This window comes from Cuculus canorus, chromosome Z, assembly GCF_017976375.1.
Source record: "Cuculus canorus isolate bCucCan1 chromosome Z, bCucCan1.pri, whole genome shotgun sequence".
In the NCBI taxonomy this organism is placed as follows: domain Eukaryota; kingdom Metazoa; phylum Chordata; class Aves; order Cuculiformes; family Cuculidae; genus Cuculus; species Cuculus canorus.
Window position 1 is genome coordinate 24,852,967 of NC_071441.1, and position 27,489 is coordinate 24,880,455.

Here is a 27,489-nt window from a genome sequence, read left to right on the forward strand (position 1 = left end):
CACAGCTTCCCTGGGCAACCTCTGCCAGTGCCTCACCACCCTCCTCGTGCAGAAATTCCTCCTTATGTCTAGTCTAAATCTGCCCCTCTCCAGTTTATACCCATTTCCCCTGGTCCTATCCTTACAAGCCTTTATAAACAGTTCCTCCCCAGCTTTCTTGTAGCCCCTTCAGGTACCGGGGGGTCGCTCCAAGGTCTCCTCTGAGCCTTCTCTTCTCCAGGCTGAGCAAACCCAACCCTCTCAGCCTGTCCGTACAGCAGAGGTAGTCTGGCCCTCTGATCATGTTTGTAGCCCTCCTCTGGACCTGTTCCAACAGCTCCATAGCCACCTTATGTTGAGGATTCCAGAACTGGACACAATACTCCAGATGAGGTCTCTCACGAGGAATAGAGAGGTAGAATCACCTCCCTTGCCCTGCTGGGCATGCTTCTTTTGATGCAGCCCAGGATATGGTTGGGCTCCTGGGCTGCGAGCGCACACGTTGCTGGCTCATGTCGAGCTTCTCATCAACCGGCACCCCAGGTCCATCTCCACAGAGCTGCTCTCAATCACGTCACCCCCCATTGTGTATTGAAACTGCAGATTGTCCTGATCCAGGTGTAGGACCTTACACTTGGCTTTGTTGAACCTCATGAAGTTCACACAGCCCCACCTTTCCAGCCTGTCCAGGTCCCTCTGGATGACATCCTATCCTTTGTGGCAACTGCACCACTCAGCTTGATGTCATCTGCAGACTTGCTGAGGGTGCACTCGATCTCACTGTCTGTATCATTGATGAAGATATTAAAGAGCACTGGTTCCAATATGGACCCCTGAGGGACAACACTTGTCATGAATCTCCACCTGAACTTCGCGCCATTCACCACTACATTCTGTGACCATCCAACCAGTCTCTTAACCACTGAACGATCCACTCATCAAATCCATATCTCTCCAATTTAGAGAGAAGGATGTTGTGAGGGACCGTATCAAAGGCTTTACAGTAGGCCAGGTATATTACACTCATAGAGTTTCCCGTGTTGGTGATGAGGTTACCCCTTCATGGAAAGCCACCAGGTTGGTCGTACAGGACTTGCCCCTGGTGAAGCCGTGCTGGCTGCCACTAATCACCTCCCTGTCTTCCCTGTGCTTCAGCATAGCTTCTAGGAGGACCTTTTCCATGCTCTTCAGTCTACTTTAGCTTAGATCAAACAACTCCACTTCTTGTAACAGCAGCTGCTTCTCGCCTCTGCGGGGAGGAACCCCCGAGGCGGAACGCGGACTGCGTTAACCCTTTGCCTCTCGCGGGGGAGCTCTCCCCGCTGCCCGGGGAGCTCCCGCTCGTTTCTATCGAACTGCTGGAGCAGCTGCTTCTCCCGGCGTCGGGAGGCGGTCGGTCCCCCCTCCTGGCAAGGGGCTGCACAGGTGTCACCCGCTCCAAGGCGTGCGAGGCGGTAATGGAACGCGGGAATAAACACCTTAGTGTTTGGAGGCAAAGCTGGGTTTCCTCCTGGTAGGTTTGGCTCCAAGGAGGCAAAGCTTTTGAGAACGATTTGCCTCGAGGTTGCAGGATGAAGTCACCAATGTAGTTTTGGGAGAAGAGACATCCGCTTAAGAAGGTATCTACAGAGAGGAGGTGGAAGAAGCAACAATTTGTTGCTTCTTTGCAGTAAGATGTGATTCATGCCCGAGTCCTGTCATGCCACGCCAGTACCTCTGGGGAGCTGGAGAGAAGTTGTGATAACATAGCCCCAGCAACAGAGCCTGACTGCCCCGTACCGGGCGCCCTGGAAGGGTAGCAGTGCTCCTTGCATCCTCTTTATGTAAAGAATCGCAGCAACAGACAGATCCGCCACAGTGAGATAATGCATCAGGCTTTCTGGTAGTTTGCCTTTCCATGAAAAACACGGCCAGGAATGAACGCTGGAAATACCATGTCTATTTTCTGTTCTGCAGTGGGTGGTGTGTGCATGAATGAGGTGCCGGGGCTTCTGCTTTGCCTCTTTGTACTTTAAAATGGCCTTTTATTTTTTTTTTCCTCCCCAATTCCATCCTTGTCTGAGCTATCTTTCCCTTTCAAGCAGTGTTTCTTTGACTGCTAATGTCCGGTGGAAGAAGGTGCCTGGCTTCATGATACACTGGGCTGTATCATGGAGGATGCTGCACCTATAGAGCGAGTAATTCCATGCCACCCGGTGTACTTTACTAACCTGTTGTTTTCACTTGTAGCGTCTGGGTGGTGGCTGGTCTGTGTCGTTGGAGAACTTTGAGGGTGTGTCTGGGAAACTGTTTTCTTTGTGTCTGATGTCACTGTGACAAAAACAAAGGGAGGAAAAGGCCAGGATAAACAAGTTGCTTGAAGACAGCAAGTGTGTTTTGGAGCCAGTCATGCTGGGGGATGGATATTCTTCTGACTGGACTGAGCTTATAAGCAGTAGTAAGGAAGCTTGCAAAGTGCTTGGAGCTGCTGGTATGTCTGCGTGAATAACAGGTTCCAGACAGGTTAACAGAGAAGCAAAGCAAAACGTTTGTCCTGAAACCTACTGTATTGCAGCAACTGTGTGCAAATCAGTTATCCGCACACCAAAAGGGGAGAAAGAAGTGGCTGTGTGGAAGGTAGTCATGCTTAGCTTCTCTTCAGCAGCATCAAATCATTGTAGGGGTTTGACTTCTTTGTTAGCAGCTTCTGAAAATTAAGACAGTCACAGAAAATTAAATAGGTTGCAGTAGATTGAGCTTCTGCGACTGTGTCTCCAAAAAGCCAGATGCTCACAGTACAGCTGGGAAATTTTGGCCCTACTCTAGCAGGCACCTTAAGTGGAGTCTGCATCTTATCTCTTTTAAGATGGTTCAGTTCTGACTCTGACTCAAACTGTCTTGAAGTTTCAGAAAGGACTCTTCAGCAGACCTGAATCTGGCATCTGGGTCTTTAAACCGTAGATTAAAACCTTGCTAATCCGCATTTTGAAGTGTCATGGCTGAGGTCAGAGTTGTGGTTGAGGTCTCACGCAACATTCATGTAAGCACAAAGCTGGAACAGCTTATCCGAAGAATAGTTTCTTTTAAAAAAGTCCTCTATTTATTCTGGTGGGAGTTTGTCTTCATCATAATTTTAACTTGTTTTGGTTAAAAAGCAAACCAAAGTGCTCAACAGGATTAAATCAGCAGAGGAATATCTGTGCAGAGGTCTTGCACAAATGGATCAGACTAATTTTTTAAAACACACATGAACTAGATTAATGTGATTTTGTGTTCAGGTCTTACACTGTTTCAGTAAAGAAGCCATGAAGCACTTTGTAATCTAATTGAAAGGATATTCATAGGAAAACTAGCTTTTCCTTTGGTTTTGAATATTTTTTCCTGAAATAAATGTAGTAATGTGTCCTGATGCAGTGTAACCCTACTCCAGAACCACATGCCTCCATGTGATCAAAAGAATTTATCCTGTGCAGAGGTGTTTACAAAAAAGCTGTTGTTTGTGTTTTGAACATCTGAAAATGGTAAGTTTTTTTCCTATTGCTACAAAGTCAGTACTTCGCAGTTCAGTATATTGAGTTCAGTTGTGCATATAATAAGTGTTTCTTAACAAATTTCCATTTAAAGAGGGAATTGTCAGTATTTTTATTCCTCTTCCTCTGTTCCTTAGTGGCTTACAAATTTAAAAGAAAGTTTTTAAAAGCTAGCAAATACACTTAAAGAGTGTGAGAGAATGCTCATACTCTCTTTACATCATCTTTTTTGCTGCGGAAGTCCTTTAGCATATGTGAGTGGCATGCTCATGGATCAGGATATAGCAATGCAAAGCGTCTGAACCCACCAACAGCTGTTTAGTCCATTTTTGCTTTCTCCTCAAAAAGTGGTAGTGCAATAAGTGTTGTGATGCTGGTTGAATGCTGCAGCTCCTGTCTGGGAAACCCACCAGATGGTAAAAAGTACTTGAGCTTTGGTAGGACTGCAGGAAACATCCTGTGTCATGACTGTGGCCAGGTGTGGATGAAGTTATGTGGTCAGAATCTGAGCAAACCGCCGGCACTCCCTGTGGTCCATGTCCTGTTCCTTTCACACAGTTAAGTAGCTGGAAATTAAAACTAAGGGTCCAGAACTGTGTAAAGCCAGAGGATGGACTGTTATTGATAGGCTGCTTACCTTTTTCCAGAACTGTACCTCTTAGTCGTTGCCCTTTGCAGATCCCAAAGGAAATTCGCTGTACTCCTGTTATTAATTTTTGTCTTAACTGTATCAGCAGTTGAATTGTACATTATCAAACTGTGCAGGCCAATTGTGTATTATATAAAAAATTGCACATGCAACATACTTTCTGAAACAAGAGCCAAATGCATAGCTGCACTCACTTATTTGGAAAGGGTAGTGTCAGTAGTTGCAGTGTATCTTAAGGATGTGATCTTTATAGGGGGCCAGGTTGATTTGAGAGGCTGAAAACCAGCAATTCAGTTCTAGTGTTGATCTAGTTGACATTGTACTTGAAAATAAGAGAACTTAAGCACCATGTCTCAAAAAATGTTCCAGAGTCCTGCTTTGAAAATACTTGTTGAAAATACTGTTTGTGGAGTATAAGAAACAGAACTAAGCTGTTGCATGAAAAAGATACATGAGTATAACATTTTTTTCAATAACTCAATAGAAAAGCATTTCATTACTGAAATTATTTCAACTTTTAAGATATTACGAAACTCTAGTGGTTGCAAAGGGTACAAGTCATGGCCAAGCTCCAGGTTGCAACAGTTTTTATGCATTTGCAGGCAGGACCTTATCCCTGTTGTCTAATCACTGGTATAACTCTGTGTTGCTACTAGTATAGTGAGTAGGTGTGTTTCCTTTGTCATCTTGTTCTTAGGCAAAATAATGACTTTCTGGCCAAATTTTAATTGACTGTGACTACCTAGTCTGATTTTCTTCATTGTTCAGTTCTAGCTGTAGAAATGTAAAGGTTTTCTTCCACACCACTTTGTTTATAATCATCTATTTTTCCCCGTTGACACCGTTCTTTGGCTTAACTGTCACTGAAAGCCCAAAGTGTGTAGAGCATTCCCAGGTCCCCAAAGGACTTGTTCATATTCTCTCATCCCTGCTGCCAGTGACTGTGTATGCTTCTTGCCTGTTTTGGGGTGAAAGGAGCCTTCCTGGTCTGTGCTTGTATTAGCATCTTGCACACTGGGATCCTGGTCCATGGCTGTATTCCCAGTATTGGTAACGGTCTGTGCAGCAGGGAGCTGGTTGGTTTTTTTTATGAATGGAAGATGCTGGAGTGGGCCTGTTTGTTTGTATGTGTAGGTTATTTTACATGGATCAAGCAAATTGATCTGTCTCTTAAAATCTGCTAAAATAGGATATTACTTTATTAATAAACTCTTTGGTCTTTGCCTTGTATCCCCAGGGTTGTGCGATATCCTGACATTGCCAGGTACCCCTATTGTCAAGCTTCCATCATCTTTATGTGTGAATGTCCAAGTCAGTATTTGCCACCTTGGTGAGGTGAAAGATTTCCATAAGAAGAGTCCTTTTATTCCTACTGAAGAGGTGCTTGGTCTACAGCATTGCTCATCAGTTGGTGCCCCTACAGGTTTTTCATTTTTTTTTATGAGACTGATATCCTACATGGCAAAACTCATGGAAAGGATTGAACCCTTGCATCAGTTTAGAAAGGACAGTCCAGTGGGAGGTTGCTGTGACACTGTTGTCTGGTGTGACTGGTCAGTGTTGTGGCATGACTGCAAGGATCTCTCTTTGTTAGCAAGTCTTTGCTTGTGCTGTGTGCTGTTACCACAGTGCTGTTGGAGATGTTCATAGTATTTGAAGCTATTAACTGTGTGGGTGATAGCTCTTTCTAAATATTTTGATGCAATGTAAAAGCCAGGACTTTGGAAAGAAGTTCAGCTTGTCTGTGGGGATGTACCTTTAGCATGAGGGATGGTGCTGAGAAACTGCTTCTGTGATTATTGTAATTTTCAATGCCAGCCTAGGAGTATGTTTTGATGAGCCCTGCAAATGTTAAGTGAGGTGTGTTCATTTTAATCATCATAAGCTCTGTTCTCAGGCCTTGTTGAGTGGTGGACAACGAACAGTAGCTGAACAAACAAATTCTGTCTTCATATACTGGTCGTGAATCCTTTCTCCACTAGATTTTCATTAGTGTCACGAAAAGGTTAAGTCTCTGCAAAGAGAGAATCTGCCCCAAGGGAGTGCTCTTATCCCACTGTTGCTAGGGATGTTTTTGTCTTGTGCTTGGGCTGGACAGGAAAACAAGAGGAAGCTGAGACTGGGGAACTCATCCTGTTGCCTGCCCCATTGTGAAGCAGCAGTAGTGTCTTTCCATAACTGTCAGTTTTAGTGCCACGGCTGGCCCTCAGCACTGGCAGCTCCTTCCAGGGAGAACCAAGTGATCACTACAATGACAGCTCCTGCTAATTGCCAGTAAAGCGTTTTCAGCTTTTAACTAGAGAATCTTACATTGGATTGTTAGTAAACAAGAGGAAATATGTCTTTGTTCACCTCTGACTTATTAAATGAAAAAAACCCAACCTAGCAATAGTCTGAATTACCAGCCTTTTCATTTTCCCATAACTAGTTTTCAATCACATTCAGTTGTTTCTGTAGTGGAGAGCTAAGAGAAGAAATGAAGCGTAAGAGGATTTACAGCTTCAGTCTTTCTTTACCTTGCAGAGAAAGGGGTTTAGCTCTTTTAGCTTAGTTTTGTGTTTCAGACCTTCCAGCTATTGCTCAATGATTTGACTTCCACAAAGCTTGACTAGCCCTGTCTAGTGCCAATACTTACAGTGCTGTTTGCATGCTAGTCTTGACAGCCATTGAGAGGACAGGTCACTCGCTAGGATGTCCTGATTCTCAGCTGCTTGCGTTCCTGAATTGCAAGTCTGGAGTATTTGTAAGCTCTCAATAAAATTCCTCTGGGATTAGAATTGAAAGGTATTTCAAAGATGTGACTAGTCACATTTTCTGCTGCTTAAAGTTTTTATGCGGTTTATCATAGCTTTAGTTTAATGATGTTAAACAAAATAAGTTAATGCTTTGCAAAAACAGCTCAGCTGTGGCAGAAGCTGAGGGGCATAATTTGTTGAGCTGGGTCTTCACTAGGTGACGCTTCCTATATGTGTCTGAGACATCCTATGAATATTTACAGTTTGTTTATTTTCTGTCCTTTTGTTACTGCTTTTTTCTTTTCCTCCTAGATAAGCAACGTTTTGTTTTTTATTTTACCACCCATATGTATGTACTTGTTCCGTCAGTATGCAACCTGCTTCAACAGTGGCATATATTTAATATGGACTCTGCTGGTTGTGGTTGGTAAGTTGTTTAGTCTGTTTTTGCCTGCTTCTTTGTGAACTGAGAGAGTAAATCGGTTTTTCCTGCTTGCTATTGATTGTTGCAAAACAAACCAAGCCTGATGTCTACAGTGGAGTTTGCTTGTATTTGCTTGAAGCTGAAGCAGCCTTTCAGTTTCTGAAAGGAAAATGCATTTTACAGTTTGAGGTTGGTGGGAACTTTGACCCTAGGCCTGTTCCTTTCCTGTCCTTCCTCTGCATAATTTCTTTTGTTTATACCTGGACTTACTCTACAGCAGTGCTATCTCCTTCCTCTGTTGTTGCTTAAATGAGAGCTGAAAGTGCGCTGCACAACTGAAGAGGATGACAAGTTTTGCACTGTCGTGAGGAGGCCCAAAGACTCTGCTGTCTTCTAGATGTGAAATGCTTAAGGTTTTTTATTCCTGGAGGCACTGGGAACTTTAAAGATATTATCAGAGCCCTGTGTGATTCTTTCCACCTGTAAACCTATGCTGCAAAGTAGTCGTCAGATGCTGCTTTTAATCTTTATCTTACTCGTTCTTGTCCTATTGAGAAAATTCAGAAGGAGCATTTGGATTCTATTTCTTAATTAGTTTTGCATTTAAATTTACGACCTGATTTTTTTTTTTTACGTAGATCTACTCTTCTAGTAGGAGCTGGCAATTTAGCTATTGCTTTGGTAGTGTATTTGCTTCATAATTTTTGAGGTGCTGATAATTTGGATTGCCTTCTTAAGGAAGCTGTCATTTGTTTTCTGATTTTCCTTTTTTTTAACGTTTTTCTAGACCAAATGGTATCCAATGTTTGCTATGAAGTTCTGAACATAAGCAGTGTGTTTCAGTATGTACCATACTGCAGCTATACTTACTGCCTTTTGGTTGATTCTTTCAGGAATTGGATCTGTTTACTTTCATGCCACTCTCAGTTTCCTGGGACAGATGCTGGATGAGCTGGCTATTCTCTGGGTCCTGATGTGTGCTCTTGCCATGTGGTTCCCTAGGAGATACCTGCCCAGAGTTTTTCGAAATGACAGGTAATCAATTGTACGATCATACATATACATTTTCATGTTTCTTGAAACTTCTTAATGCTGACACCTGAATCTGCACGTAATGTCACTGAGTTATCATCCAACCTTAACGCCGTTGCCTCTATCTTTTCTCACTCCATTCTCTTCCTGTTGCTTGTATCTCAGACCATTTTGTTCTGAATTCCTGAGTCTGCAGTTGCTGATGGTGGTGTTTATGCCCTGTAACTTCAGATCTTGGGATGAGGTGACTTGGCTCTCGATGGGTCTTGTTGCTTCTAGGGAGACCTTTACATGAGTACTTTATGTAAGTCACAGCTGAGGTAAAGTAAGAGAAAACCTCTTCCCTCTTCCTGTTCTATATTCTTAAGTGTATGTATAAGTGGACTTAGGGAAGTCAGCTGAATTTTCATCCAGATATTTAAGGCAGTGGTTAAGGATGGTGTTTAAGTATTTAAGTGTCTTTCCATAACTGTCAGTTTTAGTGCCACGGCTGGCCCTCAGCACTGGCAGCTTCTTCCAGGGAGAACCAAGTGATCACTACAGTGACAGCTCATGCTAAGATGGTGTTTAAGTATTAAAGGTGAAGTTTTTGTTATAGAGCCTGTTGTTGTAAAAGAGTATTTTTTTATTTTTAATGGAGGATTAGAAAAAGCATGCTGTAGCCAGTTTAAAGAATCTGTGGTTTGCCCCCCCTAAAAGATTTTGCTATAATCTTGTACGTGTTATTTTATGCAGTAGAGAAGTTGAGGTAATGGGCAGGCTTGAATGCCGGCACCGATATTGTTCCCTCTGAAAATTGTTAAGACTTCTGCTTCTTGCCTTCTTATATTGTTATTATCTGGGAGTTTTTTGTGTTTTTTTTTCCCTTGAGATGGATGATTTGAGGTTGATGAGTGAGATGGTAGTGGGGAGAATGGTGTCTACATTGACCATTCCTCAGGATAGCTTACTCTGAGAAACATGTTTCTTGAGTTACCATGTACAGTCTATGCAGTCTAATGGCTTTGTCATGTTGGTGTGAATTCAGTAATTCTGCGTATTGCAACACAGCGCTGTTACAGGACATCAGCTTAACAAGCAAACAGGTTTTACTGGAGTGTTTTGGGTGATGGCATGACTTCTTTACATTTAGTTCAAGTGAGGAAGAGTTCAGAATCTTGAAGAATTTCTGTGACTGCACATAAATTATTCTTCAGAAGTTGAAGGAGATTGTTATATGTCATTTATCACTGCCTTCTGATAGTGTGTTGGGTAGGTTCATAGTATAGGCCAAGAGGTTGAACTGTATTGAAAGGAATAGTAACACTTTCTTGGTGAAATCTTGTTTCTATTTAACTCGGTATTAAAACTATAAATAATAATCTCTCAGGTTGTAACTGATTCATAAAGGTAGTAAGATGAGGTGAAGGATGCTCCCTATCCTAAATTTCTCAGAATGCTCTTGAGAACCTGTCAAGCCAGTTATATATTAAGGTCTTGATGCATTTCTGAAGTGCACAGAAATAAGGCATTCTAGGCAACAAAAACTAACTCAGAACAGGTTTGGTTTATATTTTTGGCTTGTTTTTTCTTTTCTTTGCCTAGCTAATCCTCTAATATTCTATCTATTCTGTGGTCACCACTGTGGTCTTCACTTTCTTCATCCTCATCACACTCTGAATTTTCAGTGCTGCAAATTGTTTATTTTCTACCATGAGCAATTTGTGGTATCTTTAGTCATTAAGGCATTCATGTCAGATCAGAACTTCCTATTTAGGTAACTTGTTGCAATCCAGCAGAAAGAAAAACTTTATAGCAAAAGGCAAGTGGAATGAGGTAGATGCAAGTGATGATACTGGTGGCCAGGGAGTGATGCAGCACAAGTATACTGAGACCCTACTTCAGACTTAGAATTAAGGACAGAACAGCCGTCCTTGGACTGCATCTAGTTTTATAAAGCTAAGGACCAGTAGTTGAAGGGCAATGTGATGATCCTCTGTATGCTATAGTCCTGCCACAGACTGGAAATGTGTGATTTAAAGGCCAGACTTGAAGTTCAAACAACAGTTATCATGTATTTAATTTAAAAGATGTCAGGCTGTCCCTGTAAAGGCCCACTTGTGATTTCATTTATGCTGAGAATACACCAAACTGTATTCTTCATGAAGTGAGGGAATCCCTCACTGACTGTTGAATTTGGTTAAAAGAAATGTTGTTACTTACCTTGTAGTTTTCATTATCATTAATGCTTAGAAGAGATGAAGGAAAATAAACCAGACTGTAACATGACTGGAAATTTGGGTATTTGGGTAACAAAATATCCTAAAAATCCATGTTAAAAGCATGAAGAATGCTGACACAACACTGCTTCTACCATGTACAGTGCTGTGTGCCGAGACAGACTTGCTACTGAGGGAGTAGGAAGGTCAAAGTGTGGCCTTTGGGTTTTGAAACCATTGTTTAGTATGTGTGTGCATAAATGTTTACATATACACACAGCTGCTTCAGAAGACCAGAGTACAGCAAAGATTTATGTATATGTTTAACTCTGTATACATACAGCTGCGTGCAAAATGCACATACATGTCATGCACATTGTCATTGCACCTCCTGAACACAGCTGGAGAAACTAAATTTTGTTACATTATTAAAACAGTGTTAAGATTTCTGTGTTTAGAAATTAAAAGTTTTTCTGCCACAAAAAATTCTATTCAGGAGCCAATTTAAAGCTGTTGGTGTCTTGTCTGGAGTTACTATCTGCCTTGCTTTCATTAAGCCCGCCATCAACAACATCTCACTGATGACTCTGGGTTTTTCCTGCACAGCTTTGCTCATTGCTGAGTTGAAGAGGTGAGTGAATTTCTTCTGACTGCAGCATTGCCTTCTGAGATTGTTAGAGCACTGTGTGGCCTATACACTACATCTATACACTAGATTTGAGTTCAGTGCCGGTGGTAGCAGATCAGAAATGCTTCTCCCATGAGCAGGTACAGATTTAACATAAACTCACTTTGCCAGTTCAGACATTTTTAGCAAGGATTTTTTTTTTTTTTTTTTTTGCCAGGTCATTATACTCGGTCAGATATTATCTGTCTTCTTGTGACATATCTTTTGACACAACCTAATCTAACTCAAATGTATTTGTTTACTGTGGAATCACGGCAAGGGTTTTGCTCTATTAACATAATTTCTGCTGCATGGTCTGCATAAGGGTGAGGTGATTGCGTGGTCATAGAGGAAGTGTGGAGCAAGGTCCAAGTTGCATGGAAGATGTTTCAGCCCTCGAAGTTGTACTGTGAGTCTTCAGCCACTTTGTCATCTGATGTGGATAATATAATAAGAGTCATACTGACAAAGATAAAGATTAATCACTACGTTGTAATGGATGGCTCTATCGGGGCCTTAGAAACTATAAAACCGGAGTGCAAATAGAGAAAAACCTGACACTTACCTGAACATTTTAATGAGTCCTACCATGGATACCAGCAGCTGTCCAGAGCCTTTTTTTTTTTTTTTTTTTTTTTTAATCTTTGTCTGCTGTGAAAAGGACCAGATGGGTACCAGCGTACGTACGAACTTGTCCTTTCCCCATCTTTTCCAGTGTCTGAGAAGGATTTTACATCTTCTATTGGCTCTTAGGTATTGCATATGTAAATATCCATCAGAAGAAGCAAGAGTAGTACAAAATGTCTGCATCGTGACTGCACCTGTTAGAACAGAGATTGTTCTGTTTGATGCCTTACCCCTGTTCTACCACTGCTTCTCCATACATGTCACTTCTCCATTCTAGAAATGCTTTGGAAGGTGTTCCTGAGTCTTTTCTCCTTAGACATCCTGCTGAGCAGCATTCGTTTTTGTGGTCAAAGAAACTCAGGAAACACCACACAAGTTAGTTGTAGGCAAGATGGTCAGTAGCTGAAGAATCTCGGTGGAGGTATCTCATTTTGATGAAAGCAGAGGGAACTAGTGGCAGGGCAAATGGAGATCTGGTTGTGGTACTGAATAATTTACATGAACTCTCTACATATCAATTTTCCAGGCATGAACTTGTGAGAAACTTAACTGAATAGTTAGTGTTTCATAAGTTTTCATGGTTTTTTCATGGTTTGCCTGCTTGGTGGACATTTGAGCTGAAAGACTTCAGAGATATATTTCTAGTGTCCCATCTAAGCTAAACCCTAGATTTGGGGTGTCTCCAAAGGGTGGGGGGACATGGGATAAAGGAACTCTTGGCCAGTTACACCTTTACCTGTTTCCAAACCTTGAAGTATTCTTCACACACTGTCTGTGCAGCAGCTAATACTGTGATGTTCCAGTCAAGCTGCCTCTTTTCTTCTGGCTGTGGGCCCCCTCTGCAACTCAGCAAAGTTGGCGCACAAATCCATTCTCTCAGACCCATAATACTAGACGTGTGCATGTGTCTCTACGTTGGTTAAGGGATGTTAGCATGCCCTGCCTCCTTGCTGTCTCCTCCGGGAGACACCCTCCATCTAGGGGGGTGTTGGGGAGCTTTACTTCTGGGCACCGTAACAAGTCTGTTGATACCAACATTGGACACCATGCTAGTATGAGATTAGATCTTGCAACAGGGCTGAGGATGGGAGTGTTACAGATTCTGCAGGAGCTTGCACAAAATCGTTATTGGCATTATTATCAGTCCTACATAGAATCATAGAACAGATTCATTGAATGGTTTGAGTTGATAGGGACCTTAAAGGTCATCTAATTCCAACCCCTCTTCCATGGGCAGGGACACGTCCCACTAGACCAGGCTGCCCAAGTGTCACACCCTGAGGGAGACAGAGTAGGATCCAGAACTGTATTTAAACATTTAGTTTATTACCTATAATGTTACAATTCTGAGTCAGGAATATCAGCTTAGGTATAGACCAATATTAGCATCCTGTAAGGATTTGTGAGGGACTATATGACTGGTATGGAGTTCAGTGATAAAGTCTTCAGATGTTTCCCTGAAGAATTTGCTGCGAGTGAAGCTTCTGCAAATGATCCGGTATTCATAGATTGTTGATGTCAGTGGGGGATCTCAGACCATCTGAGGGGGAGCTCTGATTAAGCCTTGGTCCTCTCATTCTTTTATAGTCCATTCTGGAGTGATAACATCTGGGGTACCAGTGGTCCCATCTCCTTTACTTTTGTCAGTGGCTGTCCGATGGCAAGGGATACAGTGGATTGCTTCCTATCAGTGCAATCCCCACCAATGTGTAGGAATCCAGAAAATCCAGGGTCGTAGATCAGGATGTTTCCATCACAAAAAACTCATAGTCTAAATCACCCAAGTGCAACATACGTAGATTTCTATTCACAAATCTTATTAATACTTTTGAGGATAACCTCTGAGTCTTTGTTCTGAAATCTGGTAAGGGAGGGGATGACCAGGTGCCAGTTTAGTCATTCTGACAGGCAAACGAGTGGCAGAGTCATAATGGCTCATTCTCCCCTACTCATCCTTGCTGCACAGGTGGGCTTTGATATGGACGCTGATGTGGAGTACCCACCAGACCTCCGTGTGGCCCCTCTCCACCCCATGATTCAGCAAGGCAGCAGCTCTCTTCAGCACCTTCAAGAGGGGGAGGGATATGTTACCAAGGCCCCATCCAACCTGGCCTTGAACACTTCCAGGGATGGGGCATCCACAACTTCCCTGGGCAACCTGTACCAGTGCCTCACCACCGTCATTGTGAAGAAATTCCTCCTTATGTCTAGTGTAAATTAGCCCCTCTCCAATTTAAAGCCATTCCCCCTAGTCCAATCACTACATGCCTTTATAAGCAATCTCTTCCCCAGCTTTCTTGTAGCCCTCTTCAGGTACCAGAAGGGCACTATAAGGTCTTCTCAGAGCCTTCCTTTCTCCAGGCTGAACAACCCCAACTCTCTCAGCCTGTCCTCATATGGGAGGTGCTTCAGCCGTTGGTAAAGGCCCACATGTATTAGTTCCTACAGTTCGAAATTTGTTTCTAAAAGAATTACTTCTGAGACAGTTGCCAGGTCCAGTCTGGCACTGCCTCTTGTGGCATTGAAAGGTGGGGTATGGGTATATTGTACAGGAGCATTCCGCACCCTGTTGGTTTAAGGGGCACCAGATTGCACGCCCCTCTTCCCATTTCCTGAGAGAGGTGGCCCAGTTTTGTCAAATTTAGATTTGCATTGATTACTCCAATGATATCCTTTCTGTCGTCGGGGGCAAAGCTGTATAGGTTTTTTATTTTTAGGTATCTGCTGCTTTTCAGGACATTCCCTGCTTATGTGTCCTTGTTTTCTACATTTACAACGTTTAACAGTGTTCTGATTAATTTGCAATTGAAATAATGCAGCAACAAGAAGTGACACTGCAAGTTTTGGTTCCAATGTTTTGACATACTTTAATATATTCTCCTATGTCGGTTGCCTTTCCTTTCAATGGTAATAGCGCTGTTTGGCAGTGACAGCATTTTCAAAAGCTAAACAAAATAGCAAAGCTTCAGCAGCTTCAGAGTTATCTACTCACCCCTTGCAATCTATCTATAAATGTCACATAGGGCTCCTGAGAACCTTGTCTTATTTTTGCAAAAGACCCTGTACGTTGCCCTGAGTCAGGCACTTGTCACCCTGCAGCTATAGCGGTATGTGAGGCTTGTTCAAAAACCTGTCTATCCAGGGTTATTTGTGCCTATGCAGTTATATATTGTGCTGTGCCTGTTAGCATATCCTGATGAATTGATGTTCCCATGCCCATGTGGAGTGTAAGAACTGCCATGTCACAATAACAGCATCAGAAATCTCAAAGCCTAGCGTTTTACGTGCCTGTGAGCATTTCCCCACTCACTTCCAAATAGTACTATCAAAGGAGCTATCTACAGGGAACCTCTTGCATGTTGCACTGGTTTGTTTTTTTTTCATTTATGTCTCCTCACTGTGGTAAAAGGAGTGGCTGGCAGGGAGGTTTGCAGTTCCCTGTCTCCTCATCAAGCGTCTCCTCAGCCCATCCAAGGCACAGTCTCTGCAGGAACTGAAGACTCTATGATGGGTGATGGCAGAAAACCTAGTATTATTGCACAGATCAGCAGGCTGTGCACTCCTCATTGTACTTGCCTCTTTCTGCCTTAGAGTAGTCTTTTGCAGTACACCTGGCAGCATCTAGTCTTAAGTTTATAAAAATAATTTGCAGTACCTGATAGTGGTACTGAGCAAATCTGTCATTACAATCTAAACAATTTCTGTGCCTGATCTTGCGTTGGGAAAGTGTCTTAAAGTAAGCTTACAGTTTTCCTTTGCAGCCTTGAACTCTTCGAACCATGCCTATTAACTCTTCTTCCCTTTTGCTATTCAAACTAGTCAGATATTAACAGGCATGCACACCGAATAAAGGAGCTGGATGTTTGAGGCCAAGCCTCCTGCCTTAAATGGGGTGCAGTTGTATATGTTTGTTTATGTCGTTCAGACAAGTCCAGGAAAGCCTTAGTGTTCTCAATGCACACCCCCTTTCCTCTGTCAGAATGCACAAATACCCAGAGCAGCAGATTAGTTTTACCTATCAAATGTACGGAATTGATCCATGCATATATTTGTTTAAGTACGCAATTTAGCATCTTGCACTTGAGATGAGTTTTGTGTCTCGCTGAAGACTAAATCTGCTGTAGCATTAATGAGAGAGAATTAAACCCAGTATGCTTAAGACAGTGGTGTTTTTTGACCAATAATGATTTTCTTTCTTCTTTTATGAAGGAGTCCATGCTGCCTAGCCATTTGGTAGAAGCATGAATCCTCCAAAGTAAAGAGGATTTACCAGTAGAGTTTTACTGATGAAGCTGTGCCAAATCTTGGTTGTATTTCTTACTGGGGTGTTTTGTAAGAGTGTAAGGAAGAGTTCATGAAGCTGTGCTCTGGAACTTGATAGGGAACTAAAAGCTCTCCATAGCCTTTCTTTACTTTGTGCTCCTTCTAGCATTTTTAAAGATAAAGACACTGTTTCAAAGAAACAAGCATTTTTTTTTTACAGTATGCAGCACAGACAGTGCTGAAGCCATCCTGGGCAAGCCCTGTCTTTTCTAACCGTGTCTTGGGGGGTTGCCAAAAGGATTAGATGATCCAGGCTTAAGAAAAAGCCATTTTGCTTTATATGCTATGTGGAGTAGTATTTTTTGTGGCACTCATATAGGTGCTTTTGTAATGAAGACCGCTATTGTGATAGCTTTCCTGTGGAGGAGATTACAGTTTAGCCCACAGTTGAAGCACTTTTTGAATAATAAAGGTAGATGAGATGATTCTGAATGTGTCGATATTTATAGATGGCTTAAAAAAGAAATGCCAGATCTTTAAACCAACTTGTGCAAAGGACACTGGAGAAAATCCTCTGTCAACAAGATTAGGCAGTTCATAGCTTTTCTGTCATTAATCCAGTAGCTACAAAAGTGCCTTCTGCTCAGCCCTAGGAGCTTCTTAGTCCCAAATGCCTGTTAAAATGTTGACTGAAGTAGCGTTTCAAGAGTGAAAAAGTTATCCTACAGTGGAAAAAGCAGTAATTCTTTAGCTTGTAGTACACCAGAGCCAGGTATACTGCTGCTCCTGCCATACTTTCAGAAAAGTTTTCCTGAACAGTGCATTCTCTGTGTGTTTTTAATTTTTCTGAATGCTTAGCTAGGCTGTCGTAGCAAAGTTCCAGTACCAGTGGCGGTTCTGCTTTTCCATCACTCCAGTCAATCTCTCTGGTTGTCCTCCTCCAAGCAAGTAGATTGAGATCATCTCACATTTGAAGAAGGGTGGTGTAGTGACATTTCTAGCTTGGGAGCAGAGCTGGCTTTACTACTTCTCTGACAGCGAATGCAGGTAGCCTGTGGCTTGTAGGCTGTGTGTGGCCAATGGAGACATTTAGTGGTAAATGTTATAATAATTAGAAATCTGTAAAAGTGTAAAATGAGAATAACAAGTTTCAGGCTGACAAGTATTTTGTGTGGAAGACAGAAGGAACAAAGAGCTTTTTGGTCTGTTATACTGTATTAGTCAGTTGTCAAGGACAGTCATACAATAAAGATCAGAGAACATAAATACTACTGCAGTGCACACAATAAAGACATTTGCCTACGCTAGCTCCCTCCCCCATGAATACACGTTTTAATTGCTTCTGACTGTTACAAGATGTCCCTTTAAAGGACCTATTTGCCAGGCATTGCTCAAATTCCAGATACACTGAATAAGGCCAAGAATTGTGTGGAAGACAACTGATGATTCAGTGTCAAGTCTTTTGGAGTGACTGGGTTGGAGCAGAGAGAAAGGTTGGCTGGTGATCTGATTCTTCTGCTGGAGAGGAAGAGGCATAGAAACATTCCAAATAACTTCTTGGCAGAGGTGTAAGACACGGAAAATGAGTGTGGATTAGAGGAACTCCTCTTGAGGACCTTGGGACAGAGGAAGGGATTGTGGGATGCTTTTTTTTTCTAGGACGTGAAAGAAGATAGGGGCGTGTAACCCTGATGAAGGCTGAGTATTTCTTGTTATACTGGCTAGAGATGTGACTGATTGGTTTACTGTTGAGATGTAGCTCAAACAAGTCACTTTAAACAAATTATTCTGTCATCTCACTAGTAGGCTTGGAAGTGCTTTGGGAGGTCTCATCAGTAATCTGAGAAGAGCAGTTCGTTGCAACAAGAATTGTTGAAGAGCACTGAATGGTTCTTGGATCCCTGGGAAATTCACAAAGATTTAATGACAACAAGAACAAAAAAAAGTCAAGAGGCAAAATTGCAAACCATAGCTTCGTTATTGCAGAAGGCAGGAGAGCTGAGCCGTGCCTTCCCTTGTCCACACAGGCTGTCACATCTCAGTCTAGCTTTACTTTATCGGTGTCAGTAACAGCAGAGCTCCATTTACTGGCACCAAGAGGCCTAACCCCAAAACAGCAAGTGTAAGTAAACAGCAAATGTTGACTTAATAGCTTTTTGGGACCTGAAGATTATATTAATGCCTCCTTTTTCCTGATTTTATTCTTTTAAGCAAATCTTCATAGTTATTAGGATAGTTCCGAGATGTGGGTAAAGAGCAAAGCATCATATATGGAAATAAAATTGTCAGCTTTGGAGTGACCTGCAACACTGGGAATACTATGCACGTATCCTGGCATCTGCTGTTATATTCAGTGATGGTCAACTGCAGATCACACCGCATCTAACTACAGCAAAAATTTTGTGCTCTCTTTCTCTTTGGTGTACCTCTATGAACAAGTCAGGATTGTGGCAGGAGAGAACTCTAGCTTAGTCAACATGAGGAATTCTGGCTGAGATGTGGATGCCTGTGCCATCTACTAAAGCATGCTGCTTTGGGCCCTGTGGGTAGATGCTCTTACCTTAGTTCTCTGGAAGTGTTACACTGCACAATACTGATTTGTTGAAGGGAGTGGAAATCAACTGACCAATTAAGAAAACCTCCACCAGTTCTTTTTATACCACACTTTATATAGTGATAAATACAAACAAATCCGAGCACTTGCTGCCTCGTGGTAGTTACCAGACAGCATGTGTAACTAGTCACTAGTTGTCCTAGATACCCCTCCCTAGATATGGGAATGCCCACAATTTGCACATTGGTATTTAAGACAACACCCAAACCACAGCTACTGATCAGAAGGTTTGTTTTGTCACTTCTCTGCTGCTTTGCACCAGACCCGTATTAACTGTAAGTAAAGTTCCTTTGTTAAGGATATTTATGTTGGAGCCATTTTAAAGATGCATGCTTGACACTATGAATCCTATCCTAAAATGTAAACAGCTAAAAAGCATCAAGCTGCCATTGTAAAGCGAGTTTTGTTTTTTTTATAACATCTTTTCTTGTGTTTTTCTCCTTAGGTGTGAAAACCTGCGTGTGTACAAACTCGGTCTCTTTTTAGGTCTTTGGTGGATGCTAGCACTTTTCTGCTGGATCAGTGACAAAGCGTTTTGTGAGATATGGTCCTCGTTTAACTTCCCCTATTTGCACTGTGTGTGGTAAGTGTGTACAAGTGACACAGTTTTATTGAAATATCGTACGTCCCTGCCACTTTACCCTTCTATGCTGCCCGGTGTCCACGAGAACTCCTGGTAAGCCCAGAGCAAGTCTCACACTGTCCAAGGTGGCAGATTTAGGAGAGTCTTTAGCTTGATAAGGTTCCTTAGACAGTAAGTTTATTAACTGTAACTGAATTAATTACCCTACTGGTTACTAAATATCCCACAGCACTGTTCAACTGAAGCTGTGATCATGGAAGCTTGAACTTCCACTGGTAACAACAGAGGGTGAAGTGGGGGAGCAGTGAAGAGATTTGATGCCTTTTCTCTTTTACTACCCAGCAAATTGTGCTGTCTGACTCAAGGAGCCATATCTCAGTATTACTATACAAACCTGTCAGATGCAGAGAGGCCAAGAAGCTGCAGCCAGTTTAGTCCAAGGATAAGCTACAGTTTTGTACTTTTCTCTGTATTCTTTGCCTGCATGCAAAGGGCACACAGCAACCCTATTGGAGACTCAGGAAGAAAGTGAAGGACGGACTGATTTTAAAGCATAGTCATGTATTTGATTGCTTTACTGGAGTCATGTTACTAATTTTTTTCTCTTTTTGTGGGGTGGGTGGGTGTCTATTCTCAGGCACATTTTGATTTGCCTTGCGGCATACCTGGGCTGTGTCTGCTTTGCTTACTTCGATGCTGCCTCTGAGATCCCTGAGCAGGGTCCTGTCATAAAGTTCTGGCCCAGTGAAAGATGGGCATTCATTGGGGTTCCCTACGTCATCCTCCTCTACGCACACAAGAAGTCACCTGTGAAGATTGCATGAAGTTGACCGTGGGATGGAGTTTTGATTTACATTACAGCACAGACAGTATTTAAATAATGATGAATGAATAGGGTTATATTTTATGATCTTTCTAAGATATGCAGCACTACAGGTGTCATAGGAAGAAGAGGCAAGTGTGTTCTTTCCTTATCTGGAAAAGAGGGAGAAAGCAGGAAGGTGGAGGCTCTTGGACACTAAAGTAACCACTAGCTTCTCTGGTTGACTGTTTTGCACTGTTTTTAATATAGCATTTCTCTTGATAAAAGCCCTTTCCAGATACCAGGGTCAAGGAATGATATTTCTGCAGTAGGTCACCTCTGGTGTTTGATTCACTTATTTTGTAACTTTTGGCATAAGGCTTTTTTTTGCAAAACAATCCTGTCCAAGATGCCTACATGCCATCCTGTGTCCTTCTCAACTCATTTTGATGTAGTTGCACATGGCCACAAGGGTGTGCTCAGTGCATAGTCTTCTCTCAGCGTAGTGTGTTTCATGGTGGCTGGCAGTGCTTCTCATTAATCACAGAGTATGTGGTTACTTCCCCTGGTACAACAGACAACCAGTGCCAAGTGTTTGTAGCGGTATAACTGCATCAGTGCAGTTAGGCAGTGTAAATGCAGGAACAGCTGACAGAAGATTCAGTCCCTAAAACTAAATACAACTTCAGGGGGTTGATTTTTTTTTCTGTATTTCTGCTGACTTGTGGACATTTGTATGCTGCATATTTCTCTCTTACAGAAAAGTTACAGGAATCCCTCTCTACCTCTGCAGACATATTTTGTCTTGAATTTGGCCTTTGAGCTCACACAGAAGTGCAAGCATTAACTTCTGTAGGAGCTCAGGTCAGCATGGATTGACAGTTTGATTAAACTATAAAAACGCATAGATGCCTAGCTATATGTTGAAGTTGAGACATTACTTCTAACCAATGCATTGCAAAGTGACATAAACAGTATTTCAGTGCTCTGCAAGTTATACTTAGAAAAAAGTAGACAACCACTTAAAAACCTGTCTGAAGACTTAGATTTCAGTGAGCAATGAAATGTGACACTGAGTCTACGATACTTACAAAGGATAGTAGATAGAAATTTTCTGTTTGCTTTCAACATATTTTATAAAGATCAGATATATCTGGATGCAGTTAATTCTAAGGTTGTACTTTTAGGGTTGAGGTTCAGGAATGGCTATGGTTCTTGCAAGCAATTTATGCAAAGTCTGTTTAAAAAATGATGCAAAATGCAGGCATGTTTTTCAAATATTAGTGATTGTAGCTGCTAATGGATGCAATATTGGAGAAAATAGGGTCTGCTTAGATTCCACCTAATATCAGTTGTAAGTGGGTTAAGGATTAGGATGTACACCTTTATTAATACAAATGATATTTCCTTTTTCTTTGTAATAGACCAGGAAATTTCCTCTCTGCTTGATAAGAAGTCTTACATTGTTCTTGGTTTTTATCAATGTGAAAAATGTAATCTATACAGTATCTTATTTAGGAAAGTGGCTTTTAGCAAGAACTTTGGGATGAATTAACTATCATGCATTTTAAAGCCTTTCAGATAACTTTTGTATGAAAACGTATGCTTAGAAAACAAGAGCTAAGGTGTATGCTGTTACACTTAAAGGGAAGTTGTTATTGGGAGATATGATTGTCTTCTCGAGAACTTCAAAGTGGGTAAGTAACCTATGGTCAGACTGACAAGGCGGCAAAATCTGTTCAGTGGAACAATAAAGATTGGTACCACTTGCTAGTAGGTTTTGCTGAGAGAAATATATTTTTAGATACACAGTCATATAGTTTTTGTATGGAACTTGTTTGTAAAAAATTTGTGCAGTAATGCTTTGAAGCACAGCTGCTTTTTCCTTTTCCTTCGTCTCTCCCCGGTTATGAAATACTTAGTTTCAAACACATCTAAGGTATTAAAAAGTCATGATTAGATCCTTATCAAGATAGGCTTGCTGGTGGGAAACAGCTCAGCTAAGGTTGGTGATGCCTGACATGGCACAACTTTGATTAAGAGGTTTTTTTATATTGTTTGCTAAATTATTTTATTATGTTAAGTAAGTTATTTTCAGTAGCTTGGGAAATTAATAACTGCAATGTAATATGCTATTCAAAATAACTGGAGCTCTCCTACTTAATATTTGTTTGAAAGCAAACTCTCTAGCTCAGAGGGCTCCAATCAAGCTGCTGTCAACTGCTGTCCTCTGACTGCTCCCAAAGAATTAATTTTATAGTTTAAAAAAATGTCAGCAGTGCATTCAAATACTGTAGAGGTGGCAGGTACAGGCCAAGAACAATCTCTTGCATTTTTATTAATTAACCTCTAGCTTTCATACTCTTCATGGGAGATTCTGTGAACAAAGATCACTATCTGATAGTCAAAGCTCCAATATAGAACTGGGTTGGAGTACTCCACTGTAGCAGCAGCCCACCACTTTTAGGGGTAACCACTGCACTTTACATTAAATTAGTATTAACGTATATGTTCTGACAAAAGCTACATTTTTTTTCAAAAAAGAAAAAAAATGCAGTTTTCACCGGGTTGACAGCTTTACAGACTGCACTTAGGACTAAGGCTCCAGTTAATGATAACATTAGTACCCAAAGTAGTGGGTGACTGGCATACAAAGAGGTTTGTGAACTGCCCACAGTGCAAATTCCATACAGATGAATCAACATGCGCACAAATAGCTGTATTAGATTGGATTATAAAGTGATGAATATGCACCCTCAGGTCTTTAATACATATGCATTGAAGACCCAGAATGCTATCTTACCTTGCCAGCAGCAAGTGAGGGGTTTCCTAGTCCTTAGGTTCAATTACATAATGAAGATTGCATATATTGGCATATAATATCCATAATTTGTTCAATGTTAAACTATGTTATTTAAGAAAGTATGTTTTGCTCTCAATGATAGCAAACACTTGCCCAATTCACAGTCACTAAAATCTCAATAAACAGTGTGTAAGGCGTGGTGTGTTCTTTTTTTTGTTTTTCCATCTCCATTGAAGAATGTAACAGAATGTTTGTGGAAAGTGTGTAATATTTTGCAACATTAAATTGCATTTGGAATAAATGCTATTTGCCTTTTCATATGTTATGTTTTTGGGTAAGAATACAGCTGTCAGTATAAATTCTTGAAGTATAGTAAGGGTAACTTCTCCCTCACACAAGTAACAACAGTTCTGACTCTTAGAGGAGGAGGGAGACTACAGTAGATAGAAGACCATTACTTAATGAGATAGATTACTTTGCTTGGCAAACTGATTTTTTGCAAGTAGAGCAAAAGAAATGGCCAAAACTAAGTGGCCTGTATTTACACATGCAGAAAACTGTCAGAGTGAGTATGTCTGGAGAATCAAATGTGAATCTTCAGCATTCATTAGCCAAGACTGTGCTCCCAACTTAGGGAGGGAGATAATGGCTGTATAATAGTAGCCTTGCACCTGCCCCTCCCCTCCTACTTCCCTTTTTCCATAGTTGTTCCCACTCCACCTAAAATATCCCCTTTGAGGCATGTACAGATCTGCATAAGATGGTGTGATCGAACTTGAAATAACTGTTGTGTGAAAGCATTGCTATAATTCAAGAATGTTGCTCACTTGGAGTTACTATCTGTAGTTGACATGATGTTAAAAACAGCTAGTGGATTGGCTCATGTGTCCTGTCACTCACAGTCCGCTCTATCTGGAGATTATAGACATGGTTTCCTATGGAAACAAAGGGAATGTTATCCTACCACTGCATTTCTCTGATAACTTCAGAGCTTCTGTCTTATTTTCACCAAACCTGATGGAGGAAAGAGCCTTGAAGATAATTACCTGCAAGCTGTCTAAGATAGACAGTCAGGTGGAGAAGCCAGGCCTCTGAGACAAGCTGTCTCAAGAACCGTCTTGTTCAAATAACAGAGGGCTTAGGAAGGAAAGCAAAGGAACGCTCAAGTTGTGAATGGACTTTGATTCAGGCTCGTACCAGCTACAGCATCTGGAGCAGTTACACGTGGAAAGAGTTCCACAGGCTTGTGTTCAGAGGTGGAGGAATTCCTTCTCTGAATGCCTTTTTCATGGAATCATGGAAGAGACTTTTAAGATCAAGACCAATCGTCAGACCAACACCACCATGACTAGAAGATCATGTCCCACAGTACCACACCTACACGTTTTTTTTAATGCCTCCAGGGGTGGTGACTCCACCACTTCCATGGGCAGCCTGTTCCGATGCTTCACCACTTGTTCAGTAAAGAATCTTTTCCTAATACCCAATCTAAACCTCCTCTTGCACAACTTGAGGCTATTTAATCTCATCCTATTACTAGTTATGTCGGAGAAGTACATTTCAGGTAGTTGTAGAGGGTGATAAGGTCTCCCCTCAGCCTTCTCCAGACTAAACAGCCCGGTTCCCTCAGCCACTCCTCATAAGGCTCATGCTCCTGTTCCTTCACCAGCTTCGTTGCCCTTTTCTGGACACACTCCAGCCAGCACCTCAGTGTCCTTCCTGTACCGAGGGGCCCAAAACCAAACATAGTATCTGAGGTGTGGCCTCACCAATGCTGAGTATAGGGGCGCAATCACTTCCCTACTCCTGCTGGCCACAACATTCCTGACACAGGCCAGGATGCTGTTGGCTTTCTTGGCTACCTGAGCACAGTGCTGGCTTGTGTTTAGCTGAATATTTTTAGATATCTTCTGCCCTGTAACTTGCAGTGCCAATACAATGTGTCCCAAGTTCTTTCTCAGTCTGCAGTTTCACTAACTTGTGGTTTTCCTGGTATTCATGAATCTGCAGTCTCATGAGGAGCTGAATTGATTTTGTGACTGTTTTTAAAGTACAGCTGCACCTTTGAAAGTCAGTGTAATTACTGCCTCTGGTGGCATGTAAAGAGGCAGAGTTCTGACGTGTTTAAAAGCATACCACCAATGCTCTAGTATATTCATCAGTGTCTTGTGTGAATCCCCTGAAATGCCGTTGTAACCATATTCCATATCTGCAGGGTCTTGCTTATATGCTCCTCTCAAATGAGGTTCTGGCTCACTGCTTGCAGTTGATTAGGGAAATCCCCATCAAGTTCAGTGATGTTGTTCTGCGCATTAGAAATCTGAGGACCAGTTATGAAGGCAAGGCAGGCAGGCAGGCTCCCGATATGTTATTGTGAGGCTTTCCACAAGATGGTGAAGAAGTTTGTGTCAAAATGCTACACCATTTTAAACTGTACGAAAGTGAGGCATTCTGGTGTTAGCTCACACACGTGCAATGATTCCATTCCCTGTTTTGAAATAAGAGCTACGCCTTTGAGCCAGAAGTCAAGAGTCTTTGTTATTTCTATGGAAGCAGATACCACAATCCGTGCACAGAACTGAGGCAGATCATCAAGAAGTTTAGAAGTGATTTATCCATTCAGGAGAAAAAAAAAGTCCCCCCTGGCTCCAGTCTCCTGGTTTCTGACCTGCAGCATGATGTCAGTTCCCAGAGACTGCATGTAGGGTTGTGCCCTTGTCAAAATGAGGTACATTTATGAAAGGTTTAAAGACAAATAGCAAACCTGGCACCGGGAAGCATTTGCTCAGCTGAGATTATGAGGAGGAGACTGAGTAAGTGGCACATGTTTTCTCCAAAGGCACAAGAGAGTGAGAGAGAGTTAGTGATACAGAGCAATGCCTCATAAAGAACAATGTGAGACATGCAGCAAAGAAGAGGCAATATCTGCTATCTGTCTAATAAACGCTCACTTCTTACTTCATGCTCTGTGTTTGTGTTGTGTCACTTTCCAAACTGTGATGGATGACACTATGTACTTCAATTGAGGAAAAGGGTAAGCCTAATGCGCCAGAAAAGAGCTGTGATATGTGATACCAATACCAGTTTCAGCTCATCTACAGGAACAGAGAAGTGCTGCAAGAACAAAAACCATAAGAAACAAAACCCCCCACAGTATTGTAACTCATGCTGGTGAGAGCACTTGTGGCTTTTTGCAGTCAGAGACCACGTGGCCAAACAGCCTTGCCCTTTGGCCTTGCTGCTCAGTATTTTTTCTTGTAACCCTGATGTGGGGTTGTCCAATTACACATTTCTTGGCATTTTTCCTCTTTTACTTTCTCTTTTGCTCTCTGCAGTGAATAAAATTGCTGTGCTTTGCTTCCAGCTAGCACTTGCACTAACGGTTATTCAATCTTTAATTCTTTCTCTGTGCAACCACTGCCAGTGATTGTGGTGCTGAAAACTAATATATATACAAGAGAGCTACATGATATCTTCTGAATTGTTAATACTGGTGGTGATTTGTAGCCACAGTGCTCAGAAGCGTAAAAATGCTTATGTACACTAACATACCTTGGACCCGAGTATACAAAGCATAAGAGATTTTACTGTAATTCATAATATAAAGACCTATCCACAGGGAGTGCTCTGCTTTGCCTGAAGTGAAAGGTGTTACATCTTTTGCAAGAGGGATCTGCTTTTGCCTAAGGAGTGTGTTATCTTAATGCTGGGCATTACTGACATAAATACGAAAGGCTGGTCTTCCACTGAGCCATGATGAATGCCTGCCTTTGAATACACCTTGTAGCTGTGAACACCGCAGTTCAGTTGTAAAATGTAAGATTTTGTTACTTTTTACAAGTGACAAATATTTTGATTAATTATTTTTATACTGGGGGAAAAATGAGGACTAAACTGGGTATCTGTCTATCCTCAGTCTGTAACAAGAGCTGTTTTGTAGCTGAAAATTATCTACCATTGTGAGGAATAATGAAGATATCTTAAAAATGTATGTTTTATCCTGGTCAGTAATTAGATGCAAGGATAAAGTTTTGCTGCAAGGCTCTATGGCTTTTTTCTAATAAAGCTGACCCTTAGTGGTAAGCAAATAATTCTTACCATTTTAATTAATCACAGCTTATTTATTGCTTATTTACCCCTAGAGAAAGTTATCTGTTATTACCACTACTTCCCTTTGGGAAGCTTAGATATGGCATTTGTAAAACAATAAATTGTCTGTATATCTCACTGATTACTGCAGCAATCAAAACTATAGCACAGGCAAGGCAATGGCAAATGTGTCACAGAGTTTCACCTGCCACCTGACTAGAATTTATGGTAGATCAAAATATTGAAAATATTTTACAGAATACAGAAAAGACCCTGTATGCTTCATTACTGGAGTTGTTTGTTGGATCTAAACTGCCTTATGAAGCATTTGCAACCCTGGAGATTTCAGCCCATTTAATACCTCAGCTGGATCCAGAAAAGGAAGGGACAGAAATGCAGTAAGAACTGTCAATTTTCTTATCATTTAACTTGAACAGGTGGGTGATGGCATCTTAGTAGTATGAAAAAAGTACATAGAAAATAATCCTAGACTGTGGAAACAGCCTTGAAATCAC

The 27,489-nt window shown here is 41.6% G+C and overlaps 1 protein-coding gene across 2 annotated transcripts; it reads left to right on the plus strand.

Moving 5' to 3' along the window:
* The first annotated feature begins 1,645 nt into the window (after positions 1 to 1,645).
* ACER2 (alkaline ceramidase 2) lies at positions 1,646 to 22,989 on the plus strand. Of its 2 annotated transcripts, XM_054054521.1 has the most exons (6): positions 1,646 to 1,861; positions 7,185 to 7,299; positions 8,190 to 8,331; positions 11,023 to 11,157; positions 19,143 to 19,280; positions 19,918 to 22,989. In XM_054054521.1, the coding sequence occupies exons 2-6, from the start codon at positions 7,224 to 7,226 to the stop codon at positions 20,102 to 20,104; spliced, it is 678 nt and encodes a 225-aa protein (XP_053910496.1). In that variant the 5' UTR covers positions 1,646 to 1,861; positions 7,185 to 7,223; the 3' UTR covers positions 20,105 to 22,989. The 2 variants fall into 2 exon arrangements, with proteins under 2 accessions (XP_053910496.1, XP_053910495.1); XM_054054520.1 differs by lacking the exon at positions 1,646 to 1,861 and having other exon boundaries at positions 5,963 to 7,299.
* Positions 22,990 to 27,489: the final 4,500 nt, after the last annotated feature.

What these genes read in the sequence shown, in the direction of transcription:
- ACER2 (XM_054054521.1), top strand. Translation starts at nt 7,224, where the DNA reads ATGTACTTGTTCCGTCAGTATGCAACCTGCTTCAACAGTGGCATATAT. An exon ending in GACTCTGCTGGTTGTGGTTG is followed by an intron (nt 7,300 to 8,189) that starts GTAAGTTGTTTA and finishes TGATTCTTTCAG; the next exon opens with GAATTGGATCTGTTTACTTT. An exon ending in AGAGTTTTTCGAAATGACAG is followed by an intron (nt 8,332 to 11,022) that starts GTAATCAATTGT and finishes AATTCTATTCAG; the next exon opens with GAGCCAATTTAAAGCTGTTG.